General features: G+C 40.7%; 1 protein-coding gene across 4 annotated transcripts in view; it reads left to right on the forward strand.

The window, feature by feature from the left end:
- Positions 1–19722, forward strand: part of ankfn1 (ankyrin repeat and fibronectin type III domain containing 1) — a 161842-nt gene that overhangs the window by 103372 nt on the left and 38748 nt on the right. For all 4 annotated transcript variants that reach the window (XM_060940063.1, XM_060940064.1, XM_060940066.1 and 1 more), the window contains 2 exons: positions 2531–2741; positions 16432–16626. In XM_060940063.1, the coding sequence (XP_060796046.1) occupies positions 2531–2741; positions 16432–16626 (406 nt within the window). The remainder of the gene's footprint in view (positions 1–2530; positions 2742–16431; positions 16627–19722) is intronic.

Consider the following 19722-nt stretch of genomic DNA (forward strand, 5'->3'; position numbering starts at 1 on the left):
TTTTGCTTGTTTTCATGAAGGGCGCCAATAATATTGGAGCATTTATTTGAAATAGTAATGACATTCAATTGAAATATTGATAAATGTCTGCTCAAAACAGTGACAAAATCACTATATTTACTTAATTTGTAATGTTTGTTCGTTTAACGTTACTGATACTGATTTTAGTAGTAAAGAACATTTTTGACCTATAGTAATGGAGAACGCTGTAATCTTTTTTTGAGATAGGACTGGTAGTGGACTGTGCTGTATTTCGTTATAATATAGAAATATAGAGCAAATATCAGACTTGTTAAAGTGCCATTCCACCATTGGATGTACACTGAGTGCAGAATTATTAGGCAAGTGAGTATTTTGACCACAACATCCTTTTAATGCATGTTGTCCCACTCCAAGCTGTTTAGGCTTGAAAGCCTACTACCAATTAAGTATATCAGGTGCTGTGCATCTGTGTAATGAGAGGGGGTGTGGTCTAATGACATCAACACCCTATATCAGGTGTGCATAATTATTAGGCAACCTCTTTTCCTCTGGCAAAATGGGTCAGAAGAGAGATCTGACAGACTTTGAAAAGTATAAAATTGTGAGATGTCTTGCAGACAGATGCAGCACTCTTGAAATTGCGAAGATGTTGAAACGTGATCACCGAACAATCAAGCGTTTCATTGCAAATAGTCAACAGGGTTGAAAGAAGCGTGTGGGGAAAAAAAGGCGCAAAATAACTGCACATGATCTGCGGAAAATCAAGCGTGACGCTAACAAGCAGCCATTAGCATCCAGTTCTGCCATATTCCAGAGTTGTAACATTCCTGGAGTGTCAAAGAGTACAAGGTGTGCAATACTGAGGGACATGGCCAAGGTAAGGAAGGCTGAAAAACGACCACCACTGAGTAAGGCACACAAGATAAAACGTCAAGACTGGGCCAAGAAATATCTTAAGACTGATTTTTCTAAGGTGCTGTGGTCTGATGAGATGAGAGTGACTCTTGATGGGCCAGATGGATGGGCCTGTGGCTGGATCAGTAATGGGCACAGAGCTCCACTCCGACTCGGACGCCAGCAAGGTGGAGGTGGAGTACTGCTATGGGCTGGTATCATCAAAGACGAGCTTGTTGGACCTTTTCGAGTTGAGGATGGACTCAAACTCAACTCCCAGACCTACTGCCAGTTCCTGGAAGAAACCTTCAAGCAGTGGTATAGGAAAAAGTCAGCATCTTTCAAGAAGAACATGATTTTCATGCAGGATAACGCTCCATCTCATGCGTCCAAATACTCCACTGTGTGGCTAGCCAGTAAAGGTCTGAAAGGTGAAAAAATAATGACATGGCCCCCTTGTTCACCTGACCTAAACCCCATAGAGAACCTGTGGTCCATTATAAAACGTGAGGTCTACAAAGAGGGAAAACAGTACACCTCTCTGAACAGCGTCTGGGAGGCCGTGGTTGCTGCTGCACACAATGTTGGTCGTGAACAGATAAAGAAATTGACAGAATCTGTGGATGGAAGGCTTTTGAGTGTCCTCATGAAGAAGGGTGGCTATATTGGTCACTGATTTTGTTTTTGTTTTGTGTTTGAATGTCAGATATGTTTATTTGCAAATCTGGAGTTGTCATATCAGTGTACCTGGTGAAAATAAATAAGTGAAATGGCTACACATTTGGTTTTTATTAAGTTGCCTAATAATTCTGCACAGTGAAAGTTACCTGAACACATACATATTCTCCTAAAATGGCCAAAACTAAAAACACCCCACTCTAACTTCCATACATATTCAGCTTTGATATTTATGAGTCTTTTTGTTTGATTGAGAACATAGTTGTTGTTCAATAATAAAACTAATCCTCAAAAATACAACTTGCCTAATAATTCTGCACTCCGTGTATTCTTTGGCATAAAATACAATATATTTTATGACAACATGACTAGACAGAGAAATCTTTTAGCTTCAAAATGATATATCAAACATAATTTTTTGACAACGACAAGTATATTAATTTTGCGACCAAAGTCACCTACCCTTTTAATTTCCGTGCGGTAGTGAAACGTGATGTCATCGGCAGGTTCCCCTTCTTGTGTACCACGTGTCGGTCTATTTTTAGACCAGGAAACCCCCAAAGTGAGAGAGTCATTTCTCCTCGTATATGGGGGCCAAAAAAATTGCGAAAAATTTTGAGTTAATCTTTCAGTTAGCTAGATTTATTGGTATTAGCTAGATTTATTGGTATTATTTTTATCGCGTTCTGTCCGCCATTGCTGATAATATGTGCCACGTCACACGTCACGTGGTACACAAGAAGGGGAACCTGCCGATGACATCACGCGCGGAAATTAAAAGGGTAGGTGACTTTGGTCGCAAAATTAATATACTTGTCGTTGTCAAAAAATTATGTTTGATATATCATTTTGAAGCTAAAAGATTTCTCTATCTAGTGATACCATTTATATATGTTGTCAAAATATATTGTATTTTATGCCAAAGAATACATCCAATGGTGGAATGGCACTTTAAGCTTGCTTTTTGTCTCTGTAGAATATTCAGAGCAGTGAGGCTCTATTCGAGGCTGTGGAACAGCAAGATCTGGATGCTGTACAGATTCTTCTGTTCCAGTACACAGCAGATGAACTGGATCTCAATACACCCAACAGCGAAGGTCTGACTCCGCTTGACATCTCCATCATGACCAACAATGTGCCAATAGCCAAGCTGCTGCTCAAAGCAGGGGCCAAGGAAAGCCCACATTGTGAGTACTCCTGCATGGCTAGTAATGTTTACATACCCATTTTCGAGCAACAGGGAACGGGTTCCTTTCTTGTTTGCGCAGCAAATTTTGAACCGTTCAGAGCATTTTGATCAAAAATAAATTGGTTCAGAACCTGAAAAGTTGGTTCCCAGCTGGAAGCAAAATATAGCTGATTTTTCCAGCTCAAACCATGATGATATCAGTGGGCGTGTTATTAGTTTGACGAGGAAGCAGAATAAAGCAATGGAGAACGTAATGGAAAAGGATACATCTTCAGAAAAAAATGGACTGAAAATATCTGCAAAATATTTGCAGTAACAGAACAAAAGCTTACAGGTAGTCAATGTGCTCTGACATCTTGTTACTACTGTTTACTCCCATAGTGAATTGTACAACATCCTCCGTTCATAACGGATCCTTGATTCCGCTCAAAATTGATGAAAACGTGGGCCGGTTTGCTAGCTGGCACCGAGGTTCAAAGAATCCTGAACTGAACCGGTTCAAGAACCCGTTCCCTGTTGGTCGAAAATGGGTAACAGTGTACAGTTCATTTGAACTAGCTTGCCTTTTGAGCGACAGATATAGTAGACACTTGTACAGACTGATTTGAGTGTTTTTACAGAGTTTTAAGCACCTACACCGACAGGATGCCATCCAGTTAAAGGAAAATCCACTCTGAACCACTTGCATATCCATGTTTACAATTAACATGTGTGCTTTAGTGACATATTTACAGTGGTGCTTGAAAGTTTGTGAACCCTTAAGAATTTTCTAGATTTCCTCATAAATATGACCTAAAACATCATCAGGTTTTCACACAAGTCCTAAAAGTAGATAAAGAGAACCCAGTTAAACAAATGAGACAAAAATATTATACTCGGTCATTTATTTATTGAGGAAAATGATCCAATATTACATATCTGTGAGTGGCAAAAGTATGTGAACCTTTGCTTTCAGTATCTGGTGTGACCCCCTTGTGCAGCAATAACTGCAACTAAACGTTTGCAGTAACTGTTGATCAGTCCTGCACACCGGCTTGGAGGAATTTTAGCCCGTTCCTCCGTACAGAACAGCTTCAACTCTGGGATGTTGGTGGGTTTCCTCACATGAACTGCTCACTTCAGGTTCTCCCACAACAGTTCGATTGGATTAAGGTCAGGACTTCGACTTGGCCATTCCAAAACATTAACTTTATTCTTCTTTAACCATTCTTTGGTAGAACAACTTGTGTACTTAGGGTCGTTGTCTTGCTGCATGACCCACCTTCTCTTGAGATTCAGTTCATGGACAGATGTCCTGACATTTTCCTTTAGAATTCGCTGGTATAATTCAGAATTCATTGTTCCATCAATGATGGCAAGCCGTCCTGGCCCAGATGCAGCAAAACAGGCCCAAACCATGATACTCCCACCACCATGTTTCACAGATGGGATAAGGTTCTTATGCTGGAATGCAGTGTTTTCCTTTCTCCAAACATAACACTTCTAATTTAAGCCAAAAAGTTCTATTTTGGTCTCATCCATCCACAAAACATTTTTCCAATAGCCTTCTGGCTTGTCCACGTGATCTTTAGCAAACTGCAGACAAGCAGCAATGTTCTTTTTGCAGAGCAGTGGCTTTCTCCTTGCAACCCTGCCATGCACACCATTGTTGTTCAGTGTTCTCCTGATGGCAGACTCATGAACATTAACATTAGCCAATGTGAGAGAGGCCTTCAGGTGCTTAGAAGTTACCCTGGGGTCCTTTGTGACCTCGCCGACTATTACATGCCTTGCTCTTGGAGTGATCTTTGTTGGTCGACCACTCCTGGGGAGGGTAACAATGGACTCGAATTTCCTCCATTTGTACACAATCTGTCTGAGTGTGGATTGGTGGAATCCAAACTCTTTAGAGATGGTTTTGTAACCTTTTCCAGCCTGATGAGCATCAACAACACTTTTTCTGAGGTCCTCAGAAATCTCCTTTGTTCGTGCCATGATACACTTCCACAAACATGTGTTGTGAAGATCAGACTTTGATAGATCCCTGTTCTTTAAATAAAACAGGGTGCCCACTCACACCTGATTGTCATCCCATTGATTGAAAACACCTGACTCTAATTTCACCTTCAAATTAACTGCTAACCCTAGAGGTTCACATACTTTTGCCACTCACAGATATGTAATATCAGATCATTTTCCTCAATAAATAAATGACCAAGTATAATATTTTTGTTTCCTTTGTTTAACTGGGTTCTCTTTATCTACTTTTAAGACTTGTGTGAAAATCTGATGATGTTTTAGGTCATATTTATGCAGAAATATAGAAAATTCTAAAGGGTTCACAAACTTTCAAGCACCACTGTATTGTGTAATGAAATTCTGAGTTGGCCTTTTTAGTTTAAACTTTATTCTGTGACATCCTGGTCTGTTTTCACATTGGTTAACCGTTTCGTATATTACCCACAATGCTATTTGTTATAATGAGAATTAGCCTTTCCTTCATACCTAAATCCTTTACTCTGTCCAGCTCTCTCACTGCCTCTGCTTAAACAGATCAGGGTGATGTTAATACGCTGTCAGTGCCACTGAGCTGTGTTTCTGCCATCACTCAGTGCACCTGCCTTTGCGTCTGGAGCTTTGAGTCTAACATCTACATTATTCTACATTGATTTTTTTTTTTTTAAGACCAGGGAGGACAAAGGCTATCACATGCTTCCTCTGAGGCATGTGACACCGACTGCATCTTTTCGAATTGCTGCTTATGCAACATTAGGGGGCGTAACATACTCGGAGGACAATGCTATCTGCCCACTTCCATACGCATGAGTTCATAGACACTGGCTAGCGTCGCTGTAATTGACATTGGAAGCACAGGCCAATTTTGCTCTCTTGAGCTCCCAGCTATGGATGGCTGTGGTATCATTGGGATTCAAACTAGCAATCTCCGAATGATCAGGCAAATGCTTTTCTGCTGCACTACTTGGGAGCTTCTACGTTGAATTTGACATTAATATGACATTGAATTTCACTGGAAAATGATGACCAAGAAAAGAAGCTCTTGCTCTTTTGCTTTAGGAGTGGGCTGTAAAACCTAACTAATATCCTGTATGTTTGAAGTCTTTGACTTTTTTTTCTTATTAAATGCCACTGTAATTGTGCAACCAACATCTCTTTATTCTCACAGGAATAATGAAATTAGAGCACCAGCTACCAAATTTATGCATCAGAATCTTTAAGAACATCACAAATATTTCAATTTAAACATATTTAATGTGTTTGAGCATGGAGGTTTTCATTTTAATAATAATAATAATTATTATTATTAATATACCGCACAAATTCAACTATACAGTTTTCAAAAGCACCTAACAACTAAAACAACTTACTAAATATAGTTAATAATAATAATGTATAAAAGTAAATATACCTACATTGGGGCGTCGTGGCTCAGGTGGATAAAGCGCCATACCATAAATCCGGGGACCCGGGTTTGATTTCGGCCTGCGGTCATTTCCTGAACCCTCCCTGTCTCTCTCTCCTGCTCATTTCCTGTCTCTACACTGTCCTATCCAATAAAGGTGAAAAAAGCCCAAAAAATATCTTAAAAAAAACCTACATTAAAAAAAATAGAAAAATGAGTTCATTCATCCAAATGCCTGCCGGAAAAGGACTGTTTTTAGCTTACTCTTGAAAACATTAAAATCAGTGGTGCATCTGAGATCGTATGGCAAAGAGTTCCATAGTTTCGGTGCAGCAGCCATAAAGGGTCCATCACTGAGAGTAGGCAGAGTTCTAAAGTTCAGCGCTGACAGGAAGAACTTATTGTTGGATATAAACCGAGTTGGACTTGAAAGTTAGCAAGCTAGAAAGATACTTTGGGACCATTTTACGAATGCACTTAAAAGTGATATAATAATATTAAAATCTATCCTAAACTTAACTGGAAGCCAGTGCAAATCATAAAGAAGTGGCGTTATATGACGAAACCAAGGCACATGGTATAAAACCCTAGCAGCTGCATTTTGCACGTGTTGTAGCTTTGCTGTGTTGTAGCCAGGCTTGTAGTATTCGAGTCCACGACTCAGACTCGAGTCCGACTCGTGCCCTAATTTTAAGGACTCATGACTTGACTTGGACTTGAGCGCTCATGACTCAGACTTGGACTCGGACTCGTGCATTAACTGCATTCGGACTCAGAAATTGGAGACGAGGACTCGGATTTTTTCTTTATTTTTTGTAATATGCCATAATAATTTGGCATAAGATATTTATATCTACATTAATTTTTTTACTAATTTCATGTAAGAGTGTCACACCTGTGCGCCTTGGCCTGTGCATCAGAGAGACTCACGGGTGCATTCCGGACAGCGCGCGTGCCAAGCGGACTCTCGTGCGTGCTCCGTAAACAACTCGCACCTGCACAGGATTAAGGCGCAATCAACACACCTATATAAAAACTGTGAAAACACACTTACTTTGCGAAGTATTGAATTGTGCTGCTGACACATTACCGAACCTTATTTCCTTGTTTGGTTTCCTGATCCCTGATTTCCTGTTTCTCGTCTGTGATTCTGCCGAGTCTATGATAGCCTGTTTGTGCGTCGTTCGACCTATTGCCTGTTTCACTGTTTTACGATTTTGCCTGCCATTCTGGATTGTTTACCTGTCTTCACTTGTATTAATAAACACACCTTCTGCACTTGCATCCATCTCCCAACCATCTCTGACAGAATACTTCGCACTTCCTGACAAAGAGAATCCACAATCACCTGTTCATACGTCATTTTCAGGAACAAACTAATGTTAATGGTGCTAAAACAGCCACCGTCAAATGGTGCGGTTGGAGTGGTGTTCTGACGAGGGCCTTTCTGTGTGGAGTTTGCATGTTCTCCCATGTCTGCGTGGGTTTCCTCCAGGTGCTCTGGTTCCCCCCCAGTCCAAAGACATGCAGGTTAGGTTAATTGGTGGCTCTAAATTGACTGTAGGTGTGAATATGAGTGCGAATAGTTGTTTGTCTCTATGTGTCAGTCCTGCGATGACCTGGCGACTTGTCCAGGGTGTACCCCGCCTCTCACCCATAGTCAGCTGGGATAGGCTCCAGCTTGCCCGCGACCCTGTACAGGATAAGTGGCTACAGATGATGGATGGATAGATGGACTGGAGATTGGACTCGAGGTTTAGTGACTCGGCTACAACACTGGTTGTAGCTTTAAGAAACACAAAGTTGGAAATTCACTGTGCACTCAGCCATCTAGATCTTTGATTGTTGATCTACAGTATTTTGGGGCTTTATAAGAAGTTTTTGACATCACAGTTAAAATTGAGTTAAAAACCCAACCAGGCTTAGTGTATCTAGATCTGTAGACTCAAATGAGGATTACCACTAAAGCCTTCAGAGATTGAAGGTCTATAATTCATCATCATGGAGGAGATTTGTCTTGTGTCAAAATGTCGATTTTTAATGTTGAGACCAAAAGCAGGCCTCACTAAACTGACAAGCAGTTTACAGTGAAAACAGGTGTACATAGACGGAGGCAGTGTGATGTTTTCTCACACTTTGGTTTGGAGGCTTGTGCAGCAAGCAGGTCAACACTCAAATAAGTCAACGTTTCCATGACAGCTGTCATAAACAGTCATAGCTATGTTATAAAATGGCAAGTCAAATGACTATTATAACCATTTCAATCATGACTAAAGTGCTTGGTTAAAAATAAGCTGGGAGATATATAAATAAAACAGATGGAAGAAATCAGTTAAAATCTGGAATTTGAACAGTCTGAACTGTTATAACAACAGGAAGCAATGGGTTATTGCTTCATTTCTCTTCACTTAAGCTCCAGTGAAAGAATTCATGAAAACAGAAAAGATTTGGTGGTGTTGTGAAACCACAATAAATCTTCATGGTTATGAAATTCAAAGTTCATGTATTGAATACAGAGAGTAATGAACAGAATGCAGTGTACACGCAGACAGCAACGGTTCTGTTCTGCGCCCAGGGCCCTCCACCTAATCAATAGCATATTCATCTCTGCATGCAGTTGGCAATAGAAACAGGTGTTTCTTACCTCCTATACCTCTGAAAGGAAAAAAGTCTCATAAGAAACAAGAGCTTGAATCAGTGGGAGCAAGAAAAAGCCAAATGTTGTCTGAGAGCAGACAGAGAGCACTGTGCTGCCGTCTGGACATGAGGGTGGCAAGGGGACACATCGCACAGCATCCTCCTGAAAAATCTTAACAAGGTTTGTCATTTAATGGTTTAACTTTTCCAGTGATGCATGTAACCCAGGGTAATTATACTAAGTGATTTATTGTACCCAGGTGGCAGTTAAATTTCAAAACATTTCACCGTGGCACAATTCGATCCTTGTAAACAAACAGAAAATAAACATTGCCGCATTTTCCCCTTCTGGGCTTTCTGCATTATATTTATGTCAAGCCAGAAGTGCCAAGTAAATCAATCAACCAGACGCCTTACAGTTTGGAGGTCCAGGCGTAGGTTGAAGTTAAAGCATGTTTATGGCCTTCAGTGGGTCGCCGTAATGTCTATTTTTAGGACGATCCGTGCTTCTAGACAATGCCAACTGTGTAAAACAAGCCACTATTGGCATAGTTGGCGCTTAAATTTATAGTTTGTTCAATTAACCACACGTAGTGGCCAGATGTCAATCTTCATAGAACAGGAAATTGCACCTCAAGGCTGCTAATATTGCTGGCTCTTTCACTGTGCCATGGACCCCCAAGTAGGGCTGGTTCGTTTTATTACCCCCACCTCTCTCCCCACCACCAACTTCTTTTTTTTTTTTTTTTCAGAGAAGACAACACTTACTTTATCATTTCTCCTGGAGAGCTCTCGTCTCAAGGGGTTTGGGCCAAGCAGAACAGCTACAGTGAAAGAGGGTTTCTTCGGCCATGTATTTATTTGTTTATTTTGCTGTCATGGTCTATGACTAAGGCTCTGAAAGACCATGCAGTAGTATTCAGTCTACGAGGAGCACTGGCCAGGCAGCATTCATTTTACCATGACAAATCTATACAGCCAAACACAGTGCTGTGTGTTTCAGCTTACCACCAAGTATGTTCATTTTTTTAGCTCACCACTCCCAAACGAGTTCAAATACATCCACACGGACACTGGCTTTGACAAGCTGCAGCATTGTGGTGATTAATGGAGACATAATTGCTTTGTTGCTCATTCATATTCAGTTATGGCAGTTATCTCTTAATCCGATGTATATGAAAATTATTTTAAGGATTTTATTGGCACTCTAGAAGCTCATAAACCTTGGCTTATTTTCCTAATAAGCATGTTTACTGTATATGATGGATTATCTAATCATGTTCTGGTCTCCTGAGCTGTGCTTCTGTCATCTACCTCAGGACCACAATTTGGCCATTAAAATAATTTTGAATTAGACTAGACCCCAGGATCCAGTGTATTATAGTCGAATAACTTGGTTTGCCCTACCAGCATGTTGTAGTTATTTTGTTGCAATAAAAGGGGATTTCAGGTTTGTTTAACCTGTTAACCCACCTGAAATGTTTATCGAATCTGAAGTAATATACAGTAGCAGTAACCCTTTTACTTACTCCTCTCCTGCAATTTTTATGAAAGAACAAATGGACCCACTTTAAAAGTGCACTTAAGGCATAAGTATTTGGAAGATATTGAATAGCTGTCTGAAAACTGTTCAGATCATATTCATCACATATGAGAGTGACTAGAAAGTTTGCAAGTTGAATTTGTCCTCAGAGGAAACTGTCTGTCCTTGGGAGGCCATCAAATTCATATGCCTGATATGGTGTTTTCAAAGTCATGGCAGAGGCTACGCTATGAAAACCACTCTGAAAATGTTTTTAAATCCAACCTAGATCTTATATAAAACCAAAGCAAAATGTCTTAAACATACTTTGTTCAATAAGATATTGAATAAATTTCTAATTTCTTTAGACGAAAGCTTTAAAGGTACACTACCTGCATCTTTCTAGGTAAGAATGTACAGTGGTGCTTGAAAGTTTGTGAACCCTTTAGAATTTTCTATATTTCTGCATAAATATGACCTAAAACAACATCAGATTTTCACACAAGTCCTAAAAGTAGATACAGAGAACCCAGTTAAACAAATGAGACAAAAATATTATACCTGGTAATTTATTTATTGAGGAAAATGATCCAATATTACATATCTGTGAGTGGCAAAAGTATGTGAACCTTTGCTTTCAGTATCTGGTGTGACCCCCTTGTACAGCAATAATTGCAACTACACATTTCTGGTAACTGTTGATCAGTCCTGCACACCGGCTTGGAGGAATTTTAGCCCATTCCTCCGTACAGAACAGCTTCAACTCTGGGATGTTGGTGGGTTTCCTCACATGAACTGCTCGCTTCAGGTCCTTCCACAACATTTCCATTGGATTAAGGTCAGGACTTTGACTTGGCCATTCCAAAACATTACCTTTATTCTTCTTTAACCATTTTTGGTAGAATGACTTGTGTGCTTAGGGTCGTTGTCTTGCTGCATGACCCACCTTCCTTTTCTTGAGATTCAGTTCATGGACAGATGTCCTGACATTTTCCTTTAGAATTTGCTGGTATAATTCAGAATTCATTGTTCCATCAATGATGGTAAGCCGCCCTGGCCCAGATGCAGCAAAACAGGCCCAAACCATGATACTACCACCACCATGTTTCACAGATGGGATAAGGTTCTTATGCTGGAATGCAGTGTTTTCCTTTCTCCAAACATAACACTCCTCATTTAAACCAAAAAGTTCTAGTTTGGTCTCATCCATCCACAAAACATTTTTCCAATAGCCTTCTGGCTTGTCCATGTGATCTTTAGCAAACCAGATGAGCAGCAGTGTTCTTTTTGGAGATCACTGGATTTCTCCTTGCAACCCTGCCATGCACACCATTGTTGTTCAGTGTTCTCCTGATGGTGGACTCATGAACATTAACATTAGCCAATGTGAGAGAGGCCTTCAGTTGCTTAGAAGTTACTGTGCGGTCCTTTGTGACCTTGCCAACTATTACACGCCTTGCTCTTGGAGTGATCTTTGTTGGTGGACCACTCCTGGGGAGGGTAACAATGGTCTTGAATTTCCTCCATTTGTACACAATCTGTCTGATTGTGGATTGGTGGAGTCCAAACTCTTTAGAGATGGTTTTGTAACCTTTTCCAGCCTGATGAGCATCAACAACGCTTTTTCTGAGGTCCTCAGAAATCTCTTTTTGTTCGTGCCATGATACACTTCCCCAGACATGTGTTGTGAAGATCAGACTTTGATAGATCCCTGTTCTTTAAATAAAACAGGGTGCCCACTCACACCTGATTGTCATCCCATTGATTGAAAACACCTGACTCGAATTTCACCTTCAAATTAACTGCTAATCCTAGAGGTTCACATACTTTTGCCACTCACAGATATGTAATATTGGATCATTTTTCTCAGTAAATAAATGACCAAGTATAATATTTTTATCTCATTTGTTTAACTGGGTTCTCTTTATCTACTTTTAGGACTTGTGTGAAAATCTGATGATGTTTTAGGTCATATTTATGCAGAAATATAGAAAATTCTAAAGGGTTCACAAACTTTCAAGCGCCACTGTATGTATTAAAGGTAGAATAAACGTACAATCAGTGACAGTACCACCCCAGCAACAAGGAATGGTGCCACTGTCGGGACCCTTCCTGTTTCAGGGACACCAGATCATGACTAATCTTACTCCCCAACTCTAGAGTTGGGGAGAATTCTAAAATAAATTTCTACCTTACCGTATAATGCATATGTACTGTATATTGACAACCATCATGGGATGCTTATGGATCAGATTTACATATCTATGCAGCTAATTATTATTTGTTTATGCAACAAATTGTCCCAATAGACAGTGACATCCAACACTCAGATCTGAATTTGGTTCTAGGTTTAGGGTTTTTTTTTCCTCCCTAAAACTCCATCATAGATGTACTGGAGAGAAAAGGAAGAGCCCAGGCATTTGTTAGCCTGGTTCACCTCCAAACGTAGTACCTTCTTAGTTTGAGTGATGTGATGTGATGTAGCTACATAGCTGTCTTGCCTGACACAAAGTCAGTCTGAAGTTTCTGTTCAGATTTTGACAGCTAACATCAATTACCTTCCATCATTCTTAACCCCTAGCTTCCCATAGAATCTCCTGTGACTGATTTTTCATTTTTATGCTGCATTTACGAACTGTCACTCACAATTAATGATGGTATGTTTTTATCTGGCACTGACAAAGGCAAACCATTGGTTAAAAATTGAAGGTAAGAAATGTTGCCTTTTCCCATGGTCTAGTAAGTGGAAGCCAAAATAATTGTTAATCCCTCTGTCACAGCACTCTCAATTCTGATTGGTCAGAAAGGCATGCTTCATCCTTACGGATAAAAATTAACATCAGTACATGTCTTTACTTTTAGAGTAAAGCGCATACAGTAAGAACCTACAGGAGATCTCATTGTAATTTCTATTGAGCACAGATCTACTGATATACGGTAAATACTATCCATCAGTTTACAACAGCTACAGAGCAAAGGCTTTGTGACCAAGAATATCTCCTTTCTTATGCAAGTTACTGGTCCTAAGAATGTTGATATTTACACAGCCAACAGATTTGTTCAGCCTTAGTTGGTTCAATCAGAAAGAGCATAATTATAAGTGGAACAAAACTGACATTTTCAAGGTAACCCTTGTCAGCACAAATCTGCAAGATCTTTACATTCTTCGTAAAGTGTACATTAAATGACAAAAAGTCCCAATGAAAGCTAGAAACCTTACATTTATTATTCTCATCTCATCTCATTATCTCTAGCCACTTTATCCTGTTCTACAGGGTCGCAGGCAAGCTGGAGCCTATCCCAGCTGACTACGGGCGAAAGGCGGGGTACACCCTGGACAAGTCGCCAGGTCATCACAGGGCTGACACATAGACACAGACAACCATTCACACTCACATTCACACCTACGGTCAATTTAGAGTCACCAGTTAACCTAACCTGCATGTCTTTGGACTGTGGGGGAAACCGGAGCACCCGGAGGAAACCCACGCGGACAACATGCAAACTCCGCACAGAAAGGCCCTCGCCGGCCACGGGGCTCGAACCCGGACCTTCTTGCTGTGAGGCGACAGCGCTAACCACTACACCACCGTGCCGCCTATTATTATTATTATACTACCACTATAATCAATCAGACTTGCTCCTTTTGGCTAGCTGTCAGTCTCCCTTTCCTCTCTTTCCTTCTAATCACTTGCTGGAATTAAAATAATTAATCTTACATAATCCAAAACTCTATGGATGAGTAATAAATCATTAAATTCTCAATATTCGATTGAACCGGCAACATTTTCTCACCAGACCGGCCTTTCACAGAGCTGCTGGCACTGAAAAATGTTCACATATCCATCTAATCATCAAGAAAATTTAGGATTTGAGGCTTCAAAAGGGAGATTATTTGTGAGCACAGCCATTACTACACAAGACTCATTTATGTGAAAAACTTCTCTCGTTATCTTGCAAGGTAATGTTTCTTTAGCAGTAGGCTAATAAACAACGGCAAATGAGAATTGATTAGGCTAGATCTTGCCACAAATCAACGTTAGGTAGACATTTTAACTTAAGTATTTACTATTGCAGCTTATCCATATCCTACATGAACTGTGATAAAAGGAAAGGATCACTACTTCATAGTATACTTTATATCCATACTTTATACGCGGCACAGAAATTAAATAGATAGCCTTCCAATTCACTCAGTGTTCTGAATGCCAGGTCTGTGTTAACAATTCCGGTCACGAAGGAGACTCATTTGTGAAGGTCTATCTGTGGTAATTCTGTGTTGTTTGTGGTGATTAGTTTTACTGTTAAAGAAATTAATCTATCAAAATTAAGACAGAAAATCAATTTCTCACGGGTTCACTGGAACAACTGCAATTAGATTTTTGAATAACAAATTATATAAAATATTTTTTAAAGTAAAATAATTGAAGTTTACACTAGTGAGGCACATATGTTTGGGGGAGGGGCTAGAGCATGTTTTGGGGGAGCTTTAGCCTAGCGATGCCGAAGAGCACAACTTTGATAGTCGTTCCAGTCGCAAGGTTTCAATTTATATCTCATCTCATCTCATTATCTCTAGCTGCTTTATCCTGTTCTACAGGGTCGCAGGCAAGCTGGAGCCTATCCCAGCTGACTACGGGCGAAAGGCGGGGTACACCCTGGACAAGTCGCCAGGTCATCACAGGGCTGACACATAGACACAGACAACCATTCACACTCTCATTCACACCTACGGTCAATTTAGAGTCACCAGTTAGCCTAACCTGCATGTCTTTGGACTGTGGGGGAAACCGGAGCACCCGGAGGAAACCCACACGGACATGGGGAGAACATGCAAACTCCGCACAGAAAGGCCCTCGCCGGCCACGGGGCTCGAACCCGGACCTTCTTGCTGTGAGGCGACAGCGCTAACCACTACACCACCGTGCCGCCCTTCAATTAATATATTCTTTTTAATATGTTATATTGGGGAAGTCATGGCCTAATGGTTAGAGAATCAGCTTTAGCACCAAAAGGTTGTTGGTTCAAGTCCCTGGAGCAGCAGGAATGGCTGAAGTGCCCTTGAGCAAGGCACCTGATCCCCAACTACTCCGGCAAGTGTGGTGGCGTACCTTGTGTCTGATTAGCCAAAGAAAAACTGATGATATGATTATCAGTTCGGGCTGTAGCCTGGCCAAAACTAAAATATGTTATTGGTTCTGTCATAACAACTTTGGTAGGGATTTGTATGGCGCGCACACTCCACATGCACTGATTAAAAAAAAAAAATTGGCCTAATTGTTGATACAATTAATATTTTTGGAGGTGTTTCCAGCGTCAGCTCTTTTTAACAATCAGAGGAAAATCTGAAACTTTTAACTTTCTCAGGACCATGACAATTTGCATTTTTTTTTTCGAGAAAAAAAAGCCAACTGATGAGAGAACAACTTTTCTATAACCATTACAATATAAGTGATAACAGGAACTAATTTATGTTACTGATGTGCCAAAGCCTTAAACAAGTAAGAAGTATGTCTTGTTCTTAGATTAATGGAAAAACTCTAACTGTTGGTTAATTAACACTTTATTGATGTGCTGTTATTGGAAAATAATACATTATAAGGTGGTAATGGCTCTCCTTTGTATCCGGCCACACCACACTTTCATTGATTATTTTCCTATAACAGCATGCCCCATCAGGTTTTATGATGCAAACATTTTACATCTTATAATTAGATACATTATAATACATATATACAGGACAATACATACAGTATATTCGGTATAATGTTGCATTGTTTATATTAAAATAACTGTTTATATAGAAGGCTTTAAATGGTTGTGTTTCTACCAGTGGACTAAAATTTACATGAAGTGCCGCTTCTGAAACTTCTGTTCATGATTTATAGAGTTGTATGCCTTGTATGGAGCATCATGATCCCAGTACCATGGTATTATATTTTTGTGTGTGTGTGTAAAACAAACAAACAAAAAAACCTAAAAAAAAAAATCAGACACTCTAAAGAAAACGTGATGGGTAGACACTGAGGTGGAATAAACAATGAGTTACACTGTAGAAAACGCACTGAAAATATCTCTGTGAAATCCCGGCCAGAACTTTGATTGATTGAGTTGTTGTGTCTTTTTCAGTTGTGAGTCAGGAAAGCCGTGAGGCTCATCTCTCAGCACTGGTGCAGGAAGCTCAGAGGCGAGCGAGCGATCTCTCCACGCAGGTGATGAGAGAGAGCCTCAGTCTGGAGACGTCAGACAAGGAGAAGCAGCTCAAGGCCTGGGAGTGGAGATGCAAGCTCTACAAACGCATGCGCACTGGATTTGAGCACGCACGTGAGTGATTTAATCACATTCTCCTATACTTAACAATTATTCACAGAAGGCATAGTGAATATCGGTGAATAATAACGAAGACAAATCCAAGGTATGATTTAAAAAAAAATCATATTAAAGAATTATTTCAAACTTCAAAAGTGGCATGCAAATGTAATAAAGGAGCAGCGCAGACTTATCACTTATCTATGCCGACTCACATAAAAATACTTTGTTTTGAAATAGATAAAATAAATCACAATTCCATCTTACCTTTGAGTAGTTTTAGACCAAACTTCGTAGCATCTTTTGTGCTTTTAGGAATAGTATTTTCTTTCATACCTTGTAATTCTTCCTCATTTACAGTGACAAAGTGTTTGGCAGCCATTTTGCCATGTCGCTCTAGGTGATTATCGTGAAATAGTCCGAATTTCTCGACTGATCAGTGTGCGTGATTTTCTCTAATCACCTGCGTATTTATACTAAAAGTGCTTATAAACCTGAAAGAGTTGAACCTGTTGTAATAACAGAATTTTACATAGCTTTACAATATGGACATGATGTGTTTTTAAAGAACTCTGACAAGGATAGCGACACACACCCAGACATTCTCTGGTATGTGGATTATGATTAGCCCTAATGATTCCAACTGTGGGGGTGGCACGGTGGTGTAGTGGTTAGCGCTGTCACCTCACAGCAAGAAGGTCCGGGTTCGAGCCCCGTGGCCGGCGAGGGCCTTTCTGTGCGGAGTTTGCATGTTCTCCCCGTGTCCGCGTGGGTTTCCTCCGGGTGCTCCGGTTTCCCCCACAGTCCAAAGACATGTAGGTTAGGTTAACTGGTGACTCTAAATTGACCGTAGGTGTGAATGTGAGTGTGAATGGTTGTCTGTGTCTATGTGTCAGTCCTGTGATGACCTGGCGACTTGTCCAGGGTGTACCCCGCCTTTCGCCCGTAGTCAGCTGGGATAGGCTCCAGCTTGCCTGCGACCCTGTAGAAGGATAAAGCGGCTAGAGATAATGAGATGAGATGAGATTCCAACTGTTGAATATCACTGACCCAGAATCTTATCCACCTATGTAATTGTAGTTTCATTTGTTTGCCATGGCTCATTTTGAATTGTGGTTATAACAAACTGGCAGCAGTGTATTAATAGCATATTTTCTGGCTACCCAGGAGCAGTCTAACTCCCTCGAATAGCCCTTGAACCTTGATGGGATAGCACACACTCATGACAAATTGCATGCTTGTTCTATCAGCTTGCTTTTGTGGTCATCTCCGTGTAAATGGCTGCCAAGGCAGTTATTACAAATCAAACAAGCACAGACCCTCTCAGAGATTACCGAAAGATTTCCCAATTCTCAAAGAAGGCTATGAAAAGTGTTTCAACCAAGCAGAATGGCGTCATTTATAGCGCATTGTGCCCTGGGTGACAAATAGCTCGGCGAACGCAGCGAGAAAGAGACCAGATCACGGCTTAAGATACCGAGGAAGAAGAGAGGACTGTAATCTTTTAAGTAGCAAGAGTTATTCCCATGGTCTTTGTGATAATTTCCAAATGCTGATTTAACACTGGATGGAAAAATCGCTGTTAATTGTGACTATTGAAAGCATGCGAATGGACAATTTTTTCCATTGACAAACTTCATTTTATTTTTCAAACTGAAAATGGAAGCCATGAACAACTAAAAGCTTTCTATTTGCTGCTGTAATCAGTAGAGAGGAAAACACAATCAATAGTCATACATGTTTGCATTTTATGCATCCACTTTCTGAAATTTAACTTAGTCTCTATCAAAATAGGCTTCTCATAATGTGGTTGCTAATAGTAACACGCTCCCAGCACAAACCATAATGCTTAGTTCATACAAATCCAGATACCTTCATGATGGCTGCCACTTCACCTCAAACATGATGGCATTAATCTGTCACCACAACGGCAAGATTTGTGGATGAGTCAATATCAAGCATTCCTCTGTTTATTAGATTTGTAGTTAATTGCTGCTGAATACAGTAACGATTTTCTGCAACATCCTATTTATCTCTATGTTCTCATAAAACAACACAACAGATGTTCTGTTGGTTTTGTCCATGTTAGTTCTTTCTTAAGTTATGTCTCAAGCATTGGTCAGATTTGCGTGTTTTCCTGAGCATAGTTCCCCCAAATAAATCAACGAAACTTATCAAACACGTGCACACTGATTTGTCCTGGTGTTTTTCAAGCCTATCATCTGGTAACATTTCATTATAAAATGTTATGTAGTGGTTAGCGCTGTCGCCTCACAGCAAGAAGGTCCGGGTTCGAGCCCCGTGGCCGGCGAGGGCCTTTCTGTGCGGAGTTTGCATGTTCTCCCCGTGTCCGCGTGGGTTTCCTCCAGGTGCTCCGGTTTCCCCCACAGTCCAAAGACATGCAGGTTAGGTTAACTGGTGACTCTAAGGCTACGTTTACATTAGACCGTATCTGTCTCGTTTTCTTCGCGGATGCACTGTCCGTTTACATTAAACCACCTGGAAACGCCGGGAAACGGGAATCCGCCAGCGTCCACGTATTCAATCTAGATCGTATCTGGTCCGGTGCTGTGTAAACATTGAGATACGCGAATACGCTGTGCTGAGCTCTAGCTGACGTCCTCATTGGACAACGTCACTGTGACATCCACCTTCCTGATTCGCTGGCGTTGGTCATGTGACGCGACTGCTGAAAAAAGGGGCGCGGACTTCCGCCTTGTATCACCTTTCATTAAAGAGTATAAAAGTATGAAAATACTGCAAATACTGATGCAAATACTGCCCATTGTGTAGTTATGATTGTCTTTAGGCTTGCCATCCTTCCACTTGCAAGTGTTAAGTGATATGCGCTGGGATCACACACACAGCGGCTCAGTCCCGAAAACACTGCTACTGTGCTTCACTCACGCGCTCTGTGAGCTGCGCAGGGCCGGAGTGCGCACCCTCCAGAGGGCACTCGCTGTTCAGGGCGGAGTGATTTGGAGCGCAGGATGCCTGCGGAGCCGAGCGTATCCGCGTATTGGTATTGTTGTGTGCACGCGAATCGTGTATTGGTGTTGCTGTGTGCACACTAATCGTTTTAAAAACGTTAATCTGATGATCCGCTGATAC

Source organism: Neoarius graeffei, chromosome 14 (assembly GCF_027579695.1).
Source record: "Neoarius graeffei isolate fNeoGra1 chromosome 14, fNeoGra1.pri, whole genome shotgun sequence".
Lineage (NCBI taxonomy): Eukaryota > Metazoa > Chordata > Actinopteri > Siluriformes > Ariidae > Neoarius > Neoarius graeffei.